Source organism: Anopheles stephensi, chromosome 3 (assembly GCF_013141755.1).
Source record: "Anopheles stephensi strain Indian chromosome 3, UCI_ANSTEP_V1.0, whole genome shotgun sequence".
NCBI lineage: Eukaryota > Metazoa > Arthropoda > Insecta > Diptera > Culicidae > Anopheles > Anopheles stephensi.
The window spans coordinates 87390584-87409610 of NC_050203.1; the positions used below are offsets into that span (position 1 = coordinate 87390584).

General features: G+C 41.5%; 3 protein-coding genes across 10 annotated transcripts; 1 reads left to right on the forward strand and 2 right to left on the reverse strand.

Moving 5' to 3' along the window:
• Positions 1-62: 62 nt before the first annotated feature.
• LOC118514045 (synaptotagmin 1) lies at positions 63-10791 on the reverse strand. Of its 5 annotated transcripts, none has more exons than XM_036060536.1 (9): positions 10588-10791; positions 10197-10366; positions 9464-9711; positions 9065-9163; positions 8762-8956; positions 8140-8316; positions 4238-4346; positions 3946-4079; positions 63-1848 (listed from the first exon to the last, which is right to left on the reverse strand). In XM_036060536.1, the coding sequence occupies exons 2-9, from the start codon at positions 10345-10347 to the stop codon at positions 1657-1659; spliced, it is 1305 nt and encodes a 434-aa protein (XP_035916429.1). In that variant the 5' UTR covers positions 10348-10366; positions 10588-10791; the 3' UTR covers positions 63-1656. The 5 variants fall into 5 exon arrangements, with proteins under 5 accessions (XP_035916429.1, XP_035916428.1, XP_035916426.1 ...); XM_036060535.1 differs by having other exon boundaries at positions 4238-4355; XM_036060533.1 differs by having other exon boundaries at positions 9431-9711; positions 10588-10789.
• A 283-nt stretch (positions 10792-11074) lies between these two features.
• Positions 11075-13514, reverse strand: LOC118514041 (serine palmitoyltransferase 2). The gene is made up of 8 exons (XM_036060526.1): positions 13223-13514; positions 13019-13136; positions 12895-12950; positions 12675-12829; positions 12450-12595; positions 11834-12378; positions 11503-11765; positions 11075-11419 (listed from the first exon to the last, which is right to left on the reverse strand). Exons 1-8 carry the CDS (start codon positions 13307-13309, stop codon positions 11203-11205), a joined length of 1587 nt encoding a protein of 528 aa, XP_035916419.1. The 5' UTR covers positions 13310-13514; the 3' UTR covers positions 11075-11202.
• Positions 13515-13916: 402 nt separating this feature from the next.
• Positions 13917-18826, forward strand: LOC118514048 (reticulon-3-A). Of its 4 annotated transcripts, none has more exons than XM_036060539.1 (6): positions 13917-14596; positions 15208-15243; positions 17202-17409; positions 17479-17687; positions 17773-17878; positions 17975-18448. In XM_036060539.1, exons 1-6 carry the CDS (start codon positions 14002-14004, stop codon positions 18027-18029), a joined length of 1209 nt encoding a protein of 402 aa, XP_035916432.1. In that variant the 5' UTR covers positions 13917-14001; the 3' UTR covers positions 18030-18448. The 4 variants fall into 4 exon arrangements, with proteins under 4 accessions (XP_035916432.1, XP_035916433.1, XP_035916435.1 ...); XM_036060540.1 differs by lacking the exon at positions 13917-14596 and adding an exon at positions 14726-15085 and having other exon boundaries at positions 17975-18826; XM_036060542.1 differs by lacking the exons at positions 13917-14596; positions 15208-15243 and adding an exon at positions 16057-16412 and having other exon boundaries at positions 17975-18826.
• The last annotated feature ends 201 nt before the right edge of the window (positions 18827-19027 follow it).

The window sequence follows — 19027 nt, forward strand, 5'->3', positions numbered from 1 at the left end:
GCCGGGCCCCGCAGTTAGCAACATTAGCATTGGTAATGAAATAGTGCATGAGGTGCGCATCGTTCTGTAATTTACACTTCAATACTTTATTAGCGTTTGATTTACAATATCTTAATATACATACTCTCGCAATGCGTTCTTGATAGGTAAAGGTTATCTTATACATGTCTAATTATTGTTATATTTTTAAAGATCTTGCCTTCATTCAACTCGTCCTAGTGATCCAGATGTTTTGTTTTTGCTTTATCGGTATTATGTTGTTAAAAGCCGTTGTATATCGTTCTGCTAGCGCTAAGATAGCCTGTTATTCATAGATTTAATCTTGGAAATTGGATCCCTTTAATATTTCTCTCTCCTTGACTGGAATCGTTAGTGAATGCATCAGAGAAATGGTGGAAACAAAGAGATATATTCATATCTATCTTGTACGTTTTAGCTACATCATTGAACACGCAATAATCGTTTTACTTCTCTAAAGTCAAATACCATCATCGGAATGAACGTTCGGAGTTGGGTTGGGATGAATGCCTGTTGCAATATTCATTAGATGCTACACCACGACACGTTCAAACGCTTGTCAACTGCTAAACGGAACGGAAGAGTGAACTATCAACGGTCAACGTAAAGCGCGGTCCTATTGGGTGATAAAAGTTTAATACAATCCTGTTGTCCTGCACTTACACTGCTACATGGAGTGGTGTATAATTTATGCGATATTATATGCCGTGTACTGTATCTGCTTGTGTCTGTAATCCGAACTGATATTATTCGTGTACAAATACTGCCTGCCTTGCATGTCTTATGTTTGCTCAGATATTATCAACTTTTTCATGGTTATATATGCCTAATATGTTTAGTTAGATTATTTATTTAACAATAAATAGGTCAATAGTTTTTTTTTATATTATTCAACAAGAAATACAGACGGTACTTTTTTCCTTTTGACTGTGACCACTAATCTATTTCGTTTTCCATCTTATTTTGATGCGATGAAAATATGGGTTTTGCTTGCATTCTACACAAGTATGCTGCTGCTGCTGCTGTCGCGCACCTCATCATTAATCTCTTAACGTCTTTTCGTTAACGTATATTTAGTTTCACTGCAATCATAAATGCACACACATATACCGTGGCGGGGGAATTCGCCAACTGAGTAAAGGTATGAGTGAGTTCGCTCATCATCTCGAGAAGACAAAAGGGGAAATAAAATGACGACAAACCCGAGCACTGAAGTTTGTGAATCGAAACAGAGAACAGAGTTGTTGAGGCTTCGGCGGGCGTCGAATGGGCACAAACCGAGAAAACTTTGTTTACGATTCTCTTCAAGTGCAGTTAGTTCTCGTTCCGAAAGGAATGCTACTACTGTTTTCCCGAAGCGTCGAGACTTGGGTTTTCAGAATCGATCCGTAGTGTGCTTTAACAGTCCCACTTTGCGGTGGAATGTAAATGAAGGGTGCAAATCCAACCGAGGGGCAAAATTGTGCTAAGGGGAATACCGAAGAACTGTTCTCGAGGTTATTTTACAGCGCAACTGGAAACATGACCAACGCCATGTCCAGGTATGCATAGTCGCCAACCTGTGTTTTGTTGCTTTGTTGATGGGTTTGATCCGAACTATTTCGTCCTGGATTTTCTGGAGATGCTCGCTGAAGCTGCTTAATCCTTCTTGTCATCGTCCGGATCTTTCAGTGTGTGCCACTGCGCAATCGGGCGCCTGGGAGATGCCAGCATGTCCGACCAATGACGCAGCTCTGTGCCGCTAGCGTTGTAGCCCAGAACAACCTTTCCAATTGGTTCCGAAGTTCCGATGCGATCGTAGTCCACTACGGTGACGACAAGATTCACTTTCTGTTGGATTGATAAGAGATCATAATTATTCAACTGTTTCGCCTCTGCTCCTACGGAACACCATGTATACACCGAACAAACATATCGTATAGTATATGCAGGTAATTACAACTGTTAGTTGCTTGCACGACCAACGACTATGGCGGTAAAGCGTAATCGCGATGGAGCTGGGGACCAGCCCCACGGCGATGCATAGTGTTTGATCTTGTTCTGCCATGCAATAATTAGTTAGTACAGTAGAGTATTTTACATAGGCTTTGTGAGAGTCGTAGAGAAAAAAATAGTTTGCATGAATTGAAGTTGAGTTGCGTTATGTAGTGTGTTTTGCTTAGTGTACACTGTACAGTATATATTTGGTTCGAGTTTTGAGGGCATGGCATAGCACGGTACGGTTCGGAACGAAACACGATGTATGTAAAGTACAATGTACATTGCTTAACAGGAACAGAAATCAATCAATCACAATCAGAAACAAAAACCAAACGAACGAAACCAAACATACACACCGATCTCTATAGCCGCCCGATTGCGAGAGGCTATAAATTGGTGCTAGCAACTCAAATTCAGCATTAGGTTAAAGTGTTTGCAAACTCCTTTTTTCTGCTGTATTGGGTAGACTGTACTGGGAGATGTTAGTTGTTGCCTACGTAAAGTCCTACTGGATTCGTACTGTGTTTTAAATACTGGTACACGGAAATGTATAATACTCGATCAAAACTGTGTTTCCTTGTGGGGTACGACTTGTGGAATATCAAATCAATATGGGGTGTTGCATTTATTACGCTTCTGCCAACCAGCTCGCACAGACGGCTGCACAGACCAGTGGCAAGAATCAGTAAGACTTTCGGGCGTTTGCAGATTGAAATGTTAGCAATGTTAGAGTTGTTAGGCTTTTCTTTTTTTTTTTTTTTGTTGCTGCTGGTGGTGGTCGGCCATGCCGTGTGTCTTTTCTGTAATGCAATCTTCCCAGGTGTGTTCAATGTCGATTTGCTTGAACTAGACAAAAGCAGTGTCTAAAAAATGTCACGCTTCTGGTATAATATAGACACAAACAAACTTTAAAATCGTCCTCTACAAGACACCCGGAATCGGAATGCGCGAAACATTGCGGTGACATTGTCTTGGCGGCAGGAGATTTTAAATTTGTCTGCGGAGTTCGTTCTGCTTTCCTTTGTTGCTATGCATGTATGAAGTGTGTATTTATATTTGTTGGCTTGTAGAGTGTCTTTGGGGGTAGAAGTATTTCTGTTTTCAGTACTGATTTCACGAAGCACTGTGTTTCGTTTTTTTAAAAACAATAATACTTGTCTTTTCTACATACAGAGAATATCTATTGTACCGGGTTTACTGACAAACATGTTCATACAAATAACAAATTACTGATTACTGGAGAGAGAGAGATAGTTCGTAAATTAGGACAGGTAGGAAAACGGGATATGATTACTACCACGTATGAATTCTTTTGTATTTGTATTTGTATTTTTACAGACAGCGATTACTGGCCGTAGCGATTGTAGCCAAAAACCAAAAGAAGGGAATTTAAAAAGCAAATCCAAATTTTACCAACTGATGGCCGAATAAAAGCCGGTCTTGGCCGGTTTTAGATTATAATTTGGCATTATTTTTTTGTTGGAAAAAGTAAACAGAAGAACAACCTTTGCTGTACTAGAAATGGTGTTTGAATAAGCAATTGTTATGCTAAATATTTTAAAGTAACAATTCATAAGCACACCGGTGAAGGGATAAAGGGTTATTTCTTTTAAAATACAAATACCAGTCTTCTGTCGGTTAAATAGAAAAGAACACATACGTTGCACTTGATCGCACTTGCATTGAAGAAGCTTGCACCGCTATGCACCGGTGCACAGAAAACATGAGACATATTGCGTCAGTTAGTAGGGATCATGCTGTTAGGTATACAAATTTGCGGGGGGATTAACTGTACAGAGTTACAATACTGTTGCCCACGGAGCACAAAAAAAAAACAATTGATAGATAGGGTTCTAGGCTTTTGGCTCGATATGTATATATATACACAATATATAAATACAACACAACACAGAATTTTATATGATAGTAGAATACATTCTCGCATACTTGTATTTGTTCGAAAGGAACTTCAAATGAGAACGACTCATTGTAGTAGGGATTTAGTGTACATTTTTTGATACTAGTCTTTTTCTTTTTCAAACGCTTTCCATTCTGCATCAGCGCTATCTTGACGTACGGATCTAGAAAAGAGAAGAAAAACATTAACATTGCATGGTAGCGAGCCGGCATTTGCCAGTCGGCAAACGTGCGCGTGTAACGTAACCTACTACAGCAGTATTGGAAAAGAAAAAAAAGGGAAAGAGCAATATTGCAAGACACACTGTTAAGAATAGCCCACCTGATAAGCCGCCGACATCCATCTTTTTGAGATTTTTCGCTTCCAAGATAACGACAGTTAATTTACCTGCAGTGGGTACATAGCGCAGTGAGAAGCAAATGTCTCCCAACTTATTTTCCTGCAAGAACATGGAGAAAAGAAAAACCGTACGGGGGGACCGTGTAAAAAAGACGAGTGAATTGCAAAAAAACAGCTTCGAGCATTTGTTCGACATGTTTGGTTTGTTCTAGCGGCACAGTTATATAAAATCAACCAAAAAAGACATCTGTAGGATATCATGCTGTTTTTGATTCTATTAAAACCAGCGGCAAATTTAATTAATAATTGGGATACTTGTTCACTACGTGCTTCTAAGTTTTAGCATTTACATCTGTAACGTATCACTCAGCAATACTTGACTCAAAAGATCAATCCACAATGGGGTTTTTTTTTGTTATATGCGTTGGTCACTCTCTATATCATAAGGCGGATGCATTATCTATACATTATGTTGCAAAAACAAATGAGCGTATGTATATATTATTGAACACATAGTATTGTACGTCCCAGCGACCATCCATATCCATCCCCGCTCTACGCGTACGCGGACAGCCGGTGGTCAATGTCGGTGGCAATAAGATTTTTTTAAGATACATTTTATCAATTCTATTTTTCTATCAAAATCACCGTTTGCAAATATATCGCATGGCAAAATATCTATTACTGCCCAAGTTCGTGGCTCACGCAGGGGGTATGCGACCTGGTGTCGCATCCATCCTCATCATTGCACAATACATAGGCCTCTGCCTATATGTTTGCATTGCATGAACTCTGTCGTTGGTAACAAAATGTTTGGGAAATTTGTTTTGAAATTTGCAGGACTCCATAAAATGTTGGAATGTAGTTTGTGAGTTTACACTGCTATTTATTGCACGGCATTGCTACTAATGAACCCGCAATTGTTAAAGCACTAAGCACCAACATGCTTGAGTCGATTTCAATGCTAAGCCACATTGCTTCGTGTACAACATTATGGGGGGGAACAAATGTTTACAGAATGTTGGCCCTCGAACGCATACCGAAAATCATACAACCGGTGGTTTGGAACGAAAATCAAACAATAGGGTATAATGCTGCTTATTTATAGTTTATCAAACGACGGGGGGAGGAAAATACGGTTCTATAATTTCACTTGCTACGAAAATGGTCTTCATAAAAATCAGCTTCATTTACAGCGCCTTATGGAGTTTCAACTATTGAACAAATGTACTACGCTAAATGGGAAATATGTATATGCTCTATCAAATATGGCGAATTGTAGCGTTGCTACTCTTATCATACTCGGGTTCATTGGTGTGTTGGAAAACGCGCCAATATCGCCAATAACAACACACACACGCACACCTCTCATAAAATCAACAACACTCTATCTCAAGCATGGAATTAAATACAGAAACATAAAAATGTATGCTTCCAATCGCATTCCATGTGTGTTTTTTTTTTTTTGTTTGGTTTTTGGTTTGTTCTAGGTTAAAAAGTATATATATTGTACGATTAAAAAGACAAACACGGACTTGGGGATTCAAAACGTGGTATTGCACAAAAAAAGGTACTTAAATATAAGATAAGATCGTCAAGGAAAAGAACAACAGAAGGAAACAAAACTTTCAGGAAGACACCCAGCTCAAATAAAATGATTAAGAATGTTTCGATTTGAATGAGAAATTTCAACACAAAAAGCATTAGAATCAATAGAACGGTTGAACATGAGTGATGAAAACTGAACACACATCGTATTACATATATATGCATCAACACAAATGGCATTCCGCAACGTTACGTAAAGAAAGGGGTAAAAGGATAAGATACAGAGCAAACAGTAGTTTGAGTTTTGAGGCTTCGGTTCCACCAACAATCGTGTGCTCTATTGCAGGAAGAATGTAAGATTCGTTAGAAGCTACTGTCGTCTCACCATTGAATGGTTGAAATAATGAATGCAAATGCTTGGTTCGACTGATTCCTATGCACCAGCTGCTGCACGCACATGATCATCTAATACATTTCTCTTTACATGATAATGCTACGCACCACACTTTGCAGAGAGACAGACAGAGAGAGAGAGAAGGAGAGAAGGAGAGAGAGAGATATATGCTAGACTACACTAAAGCGGGACTACATGTTTGGCCAAAGTTTAAGAGTTTGTACAATGTTTGGCACACAAAGATATGACACACATGAGGGCATTACACTATGAAGGGCAAACAAGCGGTTCGATGTGTAGTGAACGTGAAGTGAATGTGTGTTGAATCGCGGATTGTTGGAGTAGTAATGTATGTATGCCAGTGTACCGGTCGGGGATGATACTTCGTTCTAAATGGTGATGGCTTTTGTTGGCGTTGAGTAGGAATGTTTAAAAATACAAACGATTCATTTGGAGGGCATGTAGTGCCTTACAGAAGAAAGTTCTTCAGTGTTGAATGTGAGTGTGTCGATGCTGCCTGATCCAAGATCAATTGTCAGACCAAAATAATATCGATAGGCGTATTACAATAGACAGTGCTAACACTAAACATCACAAAATCGGTTAATCGATCCGATGCAACGCTAGAGGCAACAGGGGGACAAAGGGGGGTGGGGGGGGGCTGGTTTGGGGTTTGGTGTTTTGATTTGATGTGTCCCCCTTTGCATATTTTTTGGGGCAACTTGTTGGGGCGGTATCATCGTTATTATTTTAAACACACATGTTTTACATTACACAAAGCTATACAAAAGCCAATACGATCAAACAATATACAGCAGCACTTTAACTGGGTTTAGGTGGTATTGAATAGATCTTGATGGAAACAATACTTACGTGTAATGGTTTTTTTTATCGAGTTATATATTTTGAAGCAGTTACATGCATATAAAATATGTTAGATATATTTTTTTTTTTGATGTAGACACAACCATTCACAGGCGTAAGCACAGCAGAGAAAATTTGAGGAAAAAGAAAAAAACAATTTACGTCAATTAAATTAGTTTTCAAAAATCAATCAATCGGACCACGATAGAAGAAACTTAAAACTATCTCAAACAGAGAGTGTTCATTCAACCCATTTCAACAACTTAACTACCAAGTAAGTAAGTAAGTAAGTAAGTACTACACGCGTCCGTTGCGGTTGGCCACCACATGTGACTGCTTAATCTCTCAATGCTCCACGCTCATTGTTCAAATGAATTGAATTGAATTGAGTGTGTGAGTGTGTGTGTGTGAGTGTGTGTGTGAGTGTGTGTGTGTGAGTGTGTGAGTGTGTGTGTTGGTTTGGTTCACAAAAAAGTGTCCAGTGTCCAGTTAAGAAGTATCGAGTTACGGCTCACCGAGCAATCAATGGGGAGAAATATAAAGCTGTTGAAGATTGATTAAATTAAAAGAGTAATAATAATAATTTGAGAGTATGCATATCACGTCAAATAGAAAAATATGCTAACATGTAAGCAATATATGAAGAATGAAATGTAATTTAAAGTAAGTAAGTCAAATCAATAATCGTATGATGGCTATAGTTTGTTCTATATATCAGGATATATTGATAGATTCAAATGAGTAGGATTTGAACTGGGTGTAGTTAAAAATAGAAAAGAAAAACCATTATATGTACTTCAGATCGACCGCCAAAACACCTGCTCTTGACTCCCCGCACGCACTTCTGGCCACAGGCACTTCTTCTATACCTCATCCTTCTTCACTATTAAACAATGATACATAATATTAGAGCGACGAGTGCGCTGATCTGTCCGCGTCCGCCACTGTCCTGAGATACTGGCCAATATTTTCTGTCTGAGCCATACTGTAGCTGTTTGTCCAGATTATTTAGAGGGTCGGATGTTTCTATCCGCCGATAAAACACAACAACAGATACTATTTGGTAGCATGTACGTACCTGCCCGCCTTCACCCTCAACGCTCTGTAACTCTCTCCACTCCTCGATCGTTTGGGCCAAATCGATCTGGCACAGCGGAACCTTTACCTCTCCAATTTGGTCGTGCTTGGAGAAGCGATCGAAGTCAAAGATTGCAAACACCAGCGTCTTGTTCATCGCTTCCGCATAGGGGAGACTCTATCGAATGGGGGGAGAAGAAGGGGGGAGAAAAAAGAAAGACACACACACACAGAGAGAACATTTTATTCCGATTGCTTAGCCCGTTTGTCAATACTTACAATTAATTGAACATGCGAAGATTAATTTATACCCGTGTTAATGGAGAATAAGAACGATTCAACTATCTATAGAGTTAACGTTAAAGAAGGGTACGCCCTGGTGGTGGAGCTTTACCTACATGTATATGCAACGGTTAAAATCAAATGAGGATTTTTAAATCTTTTAGAGACAGAGAAGGACCTTTCCTAGGGGACAGGCAGGGGCAGACCTGTTCCGCGTGTTCGGCGGTGTGTGCTACCGCTCGTTACTAAACGGTGCAATGTTGTTTGCAAGTGTTATTACATTTATTAAGACGATATCCAACGAAAGGAAGGGCCCATAAGTATTGCGTGCCTTAACTTACCTTGAAGGTAAACGACTCGTTAAACACCGGATTCAGCGTTTTACGGTGCACTTTGGTTTCGAACTTTTTCTTCTTATCCGGCAGTAGGTACACTTTGACGTAGGGATCGGAAGTACCTCCCATGTCTAGGGCAGGAAGCTCCTCCGCTTGTATCACGGTGACGGTGAGAGCGTTCGAATTGAAATCGTATTCCAACTGCAATGGAGAGTGATGAGATGAGGCTAGCGTGCATATGACGTGACACGACAATCGTCGTCCTGGTGGACTGTGTTCGTTCAGTGTTCGTTCAGTGCTGTGACGTACCTTGTACTGAAGCTTGCCCAGCTTCTGCTCACTCTGTTTGCTTTCGCCCTCGTCGCCTTCTTCGGCGTTCTCGGTCAGCTCCTCCATGTCGGGTTGAACCTTTAAACGATTTCAGTACGAGTTTCGATGTACGGAAAGAAAGGAGGAACGAGGCAAAGTGCCAGGAAAAAGAGAGGTACATTAGAACGGGCCATCGGGCGGGTCAGCAGATGAGCTACATTACAATACAATCTAACATTAACATTCATCTAAAGATCTGGTTCAGCCTTAAAGAGGGTTTACAACGATACAATATTTTTAGTGAGAATACACGATTACAAATGCACCTGTACACTGACACTTAATGAATGAGATTCTACTGAATACCTTTTCTTTGTATGCTGAACCTAATAATTGTACCGATTTCAAATCAACTCCTTTCATGCCCTTCTTGCCATCTTTGGATCGTCTCTTTCGGAAGCAGCGCCGGATGCAGAAACCGCAGATGCCCAAAATGATCAGTACTACGGCGATGATGATGGACACGAGTCCCCACGTCGGAATGCCCATCTCGTGCGCTAGCGCCTCGGTCATCTCGGCCGCCTTATCGCCCAGCTTTTCCGCGTCTCCCTTGGTCGGGGATGCTGTGCTGAAATCTTCGTTCTCCTCTGAAAAACGCCAGTCCGGCAAGGAAGGGTAAGAATCGAACCACATTAACCTTCTTGACGTTGACAAATTTTCGTTAACGATTTCGAAAAAGACATATGCGACCAGAGTCACATGGCCTTGTAAAATCGAATGGAAATTTAAGTGATCCGATCTGCGATGGGCGAGCTACTGCCCCCGTAATTTTGAAACAATCCTTCCTCATTCATCGTTAGGCTGGGTATCGGTTATATGTATGTATATCCATCCACACAGACACGCACACCAACACGCACAAAAAAAGAGTAGTGTTGTAAACGTAAGGATGATGTAGTTAGGACAAAAAGTGGGGAAACTGAAAACTGGAAACTGTGGCCGATGGCCGAATGCTTGTGGCCAATGCTATAAACTGCATTATATAAGAGAAAAACACTTTGGGATCATGTGTAGCAGGACATCCGAGGGGAAAAAAGATATTTAGTAAGAAAAAGAAAAAAACAACACCTACCCATCTCAAGCTCAGACTCCGTGGTGGTCGTGTGGTGCTTTTGCTTGTGGCCGAATATTTTTGTAGCCAGCGTACTAGCTACATCCGCAAGCTTTGCCGCATCGGACTCCACCTCAGCATCTCTCTTCCACAAACGAGCGTTGGGAGCCATTTTTTCTTTTTTTTTTTTGCTGAAATTAACGCACTTATTAATCACTTCATTCCATTCGTTTTCGAATCACTAGAAAAAAAACGTTGCACAACACAAAAAGCCCGTGTTCATTATGGCTCTTGAGAGCTCGGAAGCTTTGCCATTTTCTTCTTCACCACCACCACCAAGTGGGACTGCTGGAGTTATTGATCCAGTCAGTGCTGCGGAGTCTCAGATTTTCGAACTACCAGCACAATTTACCTGCAAGCTTGCACTACTTTGGTTCAGATATCGTGTTCACGCGTTGTCGACGCACTCTTAAACTACCATCGTACTACTGTAACGAGCGGAAATGGGTCTTTTCACTTTAGCCAGAATCAATATCCTCAGCAGCGTTCAACCTTGCAGGAGCAAAATTTTCACATCCTCAAGATGGTAGCTATTGAACATGAATGAGAAAATCGATGCATATCAGAAAAGATTGTAAATGAAGTACATGCGCATTCGAACCGTACGTGCGTACGCAATTCTTGACAATGTAGAAAACGTCAAAAAGAGCCTTTCTAACTCAACCATATAACAACCCAGCAAAGTATAACACTTTTCAAAAGGAGGCTAAAGTTAGAATCATCAGCAACGAAGGATTTCTTAACTTACTAATCAAAATACACCAACATGCCAGAATTTTACGGTAAACTTACAGTTTCTTTCAGTTCGTTATTGCTGCCTCAACCAATATGGCCTCGAATTGTCTGTAGTAATGTGTTTATTCAAGCAAATGTGAATCAAACAGGCCAGGGGAAATGCAACATAAAGCCATTGTATGTCCTTCTTCCTACTGCGTAAGGGGGGCAAACGTTATTGTAATGATGCGTGCTAATACTCGATAGGATTTAGATTTTTAGGTTTGCGGGAATACTTTAAGCCCAGCGTATCGCTTATATCATCGATAACCGAAAGAGCGTAATCTAACTGTTCCTTTGTGTGTGCAGCCGACAGGCAAAAACGAATGCGCCCTTCCATGATGGGCGTAGCTGGAAACCCGACGCCAACAACGGCAATATTCTTAGCGGTTAACGTTCTCACAACGGCCCTGTGCAAAAGGTAAGGGGAAAACCAGTATTAGTAAACCATTCTCACACAAAGCTATGCAATACTTGGCAAAACGAGACTTACCCAATCTTGGAAAACAGGTACACGAGCATAGGAACAACTGGGGAATCTTCGTGCCCGTAGGTAATGACTCCGATCTGAGCCAGCCGCTTCCTAAAGTAGCGCGTATTCCTTGCCAACTGTGAAATACGGTTCTTGCCTTCGGACGACCCATCCATTCCAAGAATGATCTTCATAGACGTTAAAATTTGTTGAGTCACTGGCGGGGACATGGAACTGGCGTAGCAATGAGCGTGGCTATGCACTCGCAGAAAATTGATAAGTTTCTGTAAGAAGGGAAGCGGTTAGAGCAACCGGCGAAAGCGGAACGTGGTGTGGTTGGGTCAATCTTTACCTTATTTCCCGCAATGTAACCTCCAGCCGAACCGAAGCTTTTTGTGAACGTTCCCATTAGAATGTCTATATCGTGCGGGTTGACACCGTAATAGTCCAAAACGCCGCGGCCCGACGGTCCGGTCGCGCCGATGCTGTGAGCTTCGTCCAGATAGATGTAGGCTTTGTACTTCTTTTTCAATTCAACTATTTCCGGAAGCTTCACGATCGAACCCTCCATGCTGAAAACACCTTCCACTATGATAAGAATCTTTTTCCACGGTTTACCGCTGCCCGGCTGTCCTGCTATGATCGAATCCCGCAAAACGCGTTCGAGATCCTTCATGTTATTATGCTTAAAAACCTTTGGCGTGGCTCCGGACAGTCTCAACCCTAGAATGATTGACGCATGATTCTTCTCGTCGCTAACAACTAAACAGCCCGGCGAAATCAAGGTAGGAATGTTCAAAGAGTTGGTGGCAAATCCCATGCCAAATACGATAGCGTCCTCGACGCCCAAAAACTTCGCAGTCAACGCCTCCAGCTCGGTGTGCAATGGATTCGTGCCTGTGTGCAAAAGGAAAGAGGTTATTTATGATTCACTTGATGCCGTGCCGCCCCACATCCTTAGTGCTTACCCAACTCCCTGCGTGGACTACAAGCAGCTAAACCGTGCGTTCGAATACATTCTTCAGAATCATCAGCACAAGGACCTTCATTTTGCGCAAAGCCAAGATAATTGTAGGAGCCCAAGTTCAGACACTTTGTCTCGGTTCCAGTGAATCTGCCGAAAAACAATGCACAGTGAATAAGACGTACGCGGTTCGATCAATTCAAACCATTTGCTCCAAAAGCAAACTTACTCAAAGGACCAACCGTAGTCTTTCGTGATTCTATCCTTCAGGACGACTTCCGAACCTGGAACACTACAAATGGGTCTGTTCCAACAATCTTTCACGCGCCTGTAAACATAGCGCAGGTAGAACTTCTCGAACGCATCGTACAGCGGTACATAACCCTGTAAACAGAACAGTTGATGTTATTTTGCCTTTGCATTGGCCTACGATTGCCAGCAAATCTTACATCCCGATGCTTTTCCGTCGCTACTTTCGGTGTAAAGAACAGTTGGTTTATGTATCCTGTAAGCACAATACGTGTTTCGTGAAGTACAATCTAAAGGCAGGTGAAACTCTCATCTCATGCGTACCCAGTATCATCAACAGATAGAATCCCAGATAGGTGAAGCACGCAGTATGCAAAGGAACTTGCTCGTATGAAGATTTGGAGTGGTCATTCTTCGTCACACTTCTGTGCAGCCCGTTGTGCTACAATCAATGATGATAAAAAAGATTTTGGGTGTGATAAGTGGGTACATTGGACAACTTCCTGTGATGATTCACACGACACTTACCGGTGTTCTTTTCCCATTTTGAACGCGCCCTGCGACAGGCCCCACATTTGTTGAGCCATTGGCGATGGTTCCGTTGATTGTACTCATGGTTAACTGTTGCAAAACGGCAGGCAATTTAGTACTCTGGATGTTTTCACTTCACGGAGGCCTGCGACCATAAATGCAAATGTCAAAAAATGTCGGCCACCGTACTTGTAATCTTGGCAATTTTTTGATGGAAGCCTTTCACTGTGTTGGTAAATCTTTCAAACTGCAGGGGTCGTCGGGCGCCTTTCCATTTGCCAGCCAATCGGTTAACTGAAAAAGTAGTGAAAGTTGATAAATATTTGCTTAACTATGTAACAGCTATTCCTCCGTGTTTTATGAAAGAAAAATATTCTCTGGTTAACCGCATTGTTAATATGTAAGCTTCCTTACTAATGGTACTTATGGTTGTACGATTATCGGCGAGACTTTGCTTCTGGCACTAGGAAATGTTTTCCATGTTTTATGATATGCCGTTCGCAGAAACTATAAACATAAAAAATTAAAATTGCTCTGAAATTGGATCGTCAGTCGAAATCAATGGCCGTGAGGGATTGATTCAAGGGATTTTAACCGTCGTTTTAATAATTATGTTGTTTAACGTGTGCCGCCTACTTGAAGCACTGACATGACAACCATTTGACGTAATCTAGTACGCATGCTCTACTTTGAAGCAAATTAGAACGCAGGTAACTTGTGCAAGCCGAGCTATGTGGTAGGAAGATCAGTTTGATTCGTACAAGAAAGATATAAATATGCAAAGTTTAAACATGGACAACTTCCAAGAAAACCGTGAGAATTCTCTACTAGACTTGAGCTTTGAAAATATTGCTCCGGCTCTGGCGACGGATGGCACACTAGGCAACACACTCGGAACTGTAGAAAATCGTGAAGATTTGCTGTTCACCAGTATCGCCGAACCAGAGGCAAAATCCAAAGACGGTGATGTTTTCGATGAGTGCATGCCGATGGTTAATAGCACTTTTGGAACTGAAAAGTTGACCGATCAGAATGAGCCATTTTCGGTGGTGGAGCAAGTTCCTTCCGCAGCCTCCCAAAACGTGTCCAACGAGTTCAGTAATCCGGAGCCAAACGAGGAGATTGAAAGTGATTACATGAATCCTTACGCAGACATACGATCACAAAAAGAGGAAAAACCCAGTATCCTCGACGAGTCAGCTGCTGCACCCTTTTCTGATGCCCCAGTGGAATTGGAGCCAGAACCGGAAAAAGTCGTTGCTCCACAAGGCAATGCTGCTCAGACATTGGACAAAGTAGTTGCCAAAAGCGAACCCGAAGAACCTAAAGAGTGCATAAAGATTGAACAAATGTTCAAGGACTACGGGCTGGGTAAGTGAAAACGATTTTTTTCCATTACACAGAAAACACTGCAAACATCTCCATCGTTGAATGTACCGGTTCATCGGGATGCCTGCGAGGAGTTGGGCATGCGCAGTACAAGTGATTGCGCACTATCTTTTTTCAGCAGGGGATACGTGGAAAACGTATCCTGGATGTGGTCAGTAGTATTTGTGCAACAGTGAAAGGGCGATTGAGTTTTATTTCGCATGTCACATCACACAAAGGCAAATGTAAAAATCGATATTCGTTTAGATTCATTTAATAGACAGTCACACTTTACTGAGACCGAGTAAACTTTGAAAAAGGGTTCTATAAAATAAGATAAGCTGACGCCCAACTTGTTTCATACAGAGTGTTACTCATACTGATTCCAATTCTTGGATAGTACATCGTCAAACCTGTGCTACAGCAATATGAACGGAATGGAAGGAAACTGTAAATCGACACCCCTCTTTATTTGCAGCGTGATTAATCCATGTATGTCAATCCGATTTTGCACTCTTAACTCACATGTGGGACATGTGTTGCCTGTAAAATTAAATAAATCGAAGATACAAAACAAGTTGTCTCATACCCACCATGCTTCTTTTTTTTTGCAGATACTTGGTTTAACCCAGCAAGACTACACCCCAAAGGTAAGCATTTCAAGAGCCCAAGCAAAACACTATCCCAAGCCGTCAATAATTTATTAGCAAAGCAAAATGCGCTCGAAAGAGAGCGAAAATAATAGGGGTTGCTTGCATTAAAAAGTAACACGCACAATGCATCTGCACATTCGGACGATGAGGGCAAATATTCCATTAGTTGCACCGTGTTTTACAATATTAAAACTTTTCATTAACATTTTTCCAGTAATTTTATAGGGTATCACTTTTTGAGGCAAGAATTATACTTGTTTCAGAAAACGTTCCCGAATATTGGTGTGTTAAATGTGCAGCCCACTATTCATTGATATAAGTGTGTTTTAGCTTTGAATGGTTAATATATAAAACCCTCAACATTTTCGAAGAAATGAGGCAGAGCACGACAATTGCAGTGGTGCCAACACTTTGACTAATAAATATCGCGAACAACTGATACAAGACGCTGTTTAGCTAATTACCTTATTAATTAATAAGCACAGCTATTATTGAACAAATCTAAATTTTCTCATACTGTGTAACTAATCTATACATAACCGTAGGAAGAAGATTCGGCTGGACTATCCTGCGTTTCGTATAGAATTCCAACCAACAAATTGTTGGTTTTTTTTATTGCTTACCGAAAACCTGTTTTACTGTAAAAAAAAACCCGATTTGAAAATTTTGTTCGCCAAGCTTAGAAACATAACATGAAACTGCACAAGAAAAAATCGAACTGAAAAAAATTTATGCTGTTATGAGAGGCAGACCGAATTTAAATTTAAAAAGTCTAGAAGATATCTCTTATGTCAAGTCGTTGGCTGTCAACATGCACAGCTTTGACCGAACTGGACCAGGGCTTCGCGGAGAACCAAGATTTGTAAAAATAAAACAGTGACTAACAAATTGCCAAAAAAAGGATAAGTTATAAATAAACGTTCTCCTTTGATTGAACGAAACTCTGCGGTTCGATTGTAAAGTTCTAACGCGATCCTAGTAGCACATTTTCGCAATATTTTGCTTGCCATCTCGTGCAAATCGCAATCTTCTTGGAGCGATTCTAGTCAGTGGTGGATGAGTTCTTGTCAACAACAACAAATACAGCGCGAGAGACAAAACGATGGCTGCGAATGCTTTTGCAGATATTCTAGTTTTAGAAGCTTCTGATTTCACCAAAGATGGAAGTAAGCATAAGCATCGTTTGCCCCCTAACAAACACAGTACATTATGTAAAGCGTAGAGCCGATCAGATCCAACCAACATGTGAATGCCGCAGGTAGTAAGGAAGTAAGGAATAGACCGAAAATTTGTAGGTCAGTAAGGAAAACCGTGCACTGTATGTGAAAAGCAAAAAAAAATCACATCCCTTAATGCCAGTTATATGAGGAACAGCACAGTTCAGGTGTGAAAATTCGGTTACCATTTCCCTGTGACGCCTCAGCTGTGTGCTACCCCTGTGTGTGTACAGCTGCGGTTGTTTGGCTGCGCCAGATAAATGCAGCAGTCGTGTTTGACACCTGCTACCTGGAAAAGTTTTTGTGGGGTTTGGGAACACTGCTCGGAGCTTGGCGATCATCGAAGGAAGGATTAAGTGTTGAGTTGGAAGTCGACTGCTAGCTGCCCACAGCACAACACATCCGTAGCCGAAGCTTAAAGTTTGTTCAAGATGGTAAAACGGCAAAACTCGCGTGTTTCTAATGGAAATGGCCATTACAATCGCATGGACTTGCCTCCCCGCGGCCCAGGTAAATACGCAGGCAAAATAGCAGAGCAGAAAACGGAACCGCAAGTAGATCGAGAGAGCAGGATAAGCAAGCGATCTTTGGCAACGTGTCAATACCTGGCTGCCGTGGCGCGCCGAACAGCCTCGGCGGCGCCGTTAAACTTACTTAACTCGTCTTCCAGCAGCGCACCAGCACCAGCCCAGCGAAGGTTTAAAATTTAATAATTATCTTTTTGTGCCTTCTTTCCAGTGGAATCTCTTATTTACTGGCGCGATTTAAAGAAGTCGGCAGTCGTGTTCGGTGGCGGACTTGCCATTTTGCTGGCAATGTCGCTGTTTTCGCTGATTAGCGTATTTTCGTACCTATCGCTGCTGCTCCTGTTCGGAACCATCTCTTTTCGAATCTATAAGAACGTGCTGCAGGCCGTTCAGAAGACATCTGAAGGCCACCCATTCAAGTAATTATTTGTGGTTTTGCTCGAATTTCCCCCGGTGCAATGTTATCTAATTGCGGCTTAATATTGCAGGGAGTACTTGGACATGGATCTTACCCTGTCCCAGGAGAAGGTGCAGCAGCTGGCTACATTTGCGGTGGCTCACGTGAATGCATTGCTGACTGGATTGCGTCGCCTGTTTCTGGTGGAAGATCTGGTCGATTCGATCAAATTTGGAGTGCTGCTGTACTGGCTGACATACGTTGGGGCAATCTTCAATGGCATTACTTGCGTAATGATCGGTACGTGTGAAAAATCGGTCTCGTTCGCTGCTTTCCGTTACCGGCATCTGCTAACATTTCTTCCACGCACATACACATTTTGCAGGATTCGTTGCACTGTTCACCTTGCCAAAAGTATATGAAAACAACAAACAATCGATTGACACTCACATAGAGATCGTGCGAAGCAAAATTCAGGAAATTACCGAAAAGTAAGTGTTCCCACTAGCGCACTCGTGGGTCGGTGGGTCAGCCGTAAATGATTGCGTGCGAGATATGGTACATTCGCTCATTTTTGTACATTTTAGGGTTAAAGCTGCTATTCCGTTGGGCAAAAAGGCGGAAACCGAGAAAACCAAGTAAAGACGTATCTGCAATCGCGCTTTTGAAGGCACAAGGAGCCATCGGAGGAAAAAAGCTACTGCTAAACACAGGATATTATTAGCATTCGACTATTTGCTGTTATTTGTCATTTTGCTTTCGAAGTTTTACGCAAACTTTCCGTTTGAATCTGCTTTGTAATGCCATCATCGTGAGAAGTGTTGTGTGAAGAATTGGACGACAAATTTTTTAATGTCAGTAGACTTCCTGATAGTAGCCATTTAAAACACTTCTAAACCTAAATGAACGAACAAAAGGGAAAACAAAAACAAGGTCCATAATATTGCACGGGCGAAAATGGAGTCATTGAGATTATGTGGCTTGCCACGTAGCGGAAAACATAGTGTTATTCTCTTAAGAAAATATAACATACCTTGAAGTTGCGTGTGATTGTATTGAAATTGAGCGTTGCGAATGCTTTATTGGCGGAGCCAAGATGTCACGTTTTGTTATTTTCGAACGCACCTATTGTATTGTCTTTTGCATGCATTTTATATCCTCGTTGGTTTTTGTACGTTTTCAAACTTTACCCACCCCCCCTTTTCACGTTTACGAAAGACAGAAAGATGTTGGATGGAAATGAAGCAAGCTAAAGCGCTGTAGGGCCAATACGAAACTCCATGTAGAATTTACACAGCACATGCTTAAATTACACTCCAGAAATATTTGAACATGAATATTGCAAATCTCAAGTATGGATAATAATAATCACAAAACAACATTTAGCTGCATGTTTCGCCATAGCTAGAAAATAAAACTACAGACCTTTCTATCTTAAACTGAGCTGTGTCTTATCTTTCATACATTGCGAAAGTACACGCGTGTTCAAGTAGGTGAAGTAGAAAGAACTAATTTGCTGATGGGATTAGTCGCTCAAGCCATCCCACACCACGAACGGTGTATTAACGTATATTTATTACATCGCGAACGGCGAAGCCTAAAGGCCAAGTAACATGAACCGGCTCGCACCCGTCAAATGC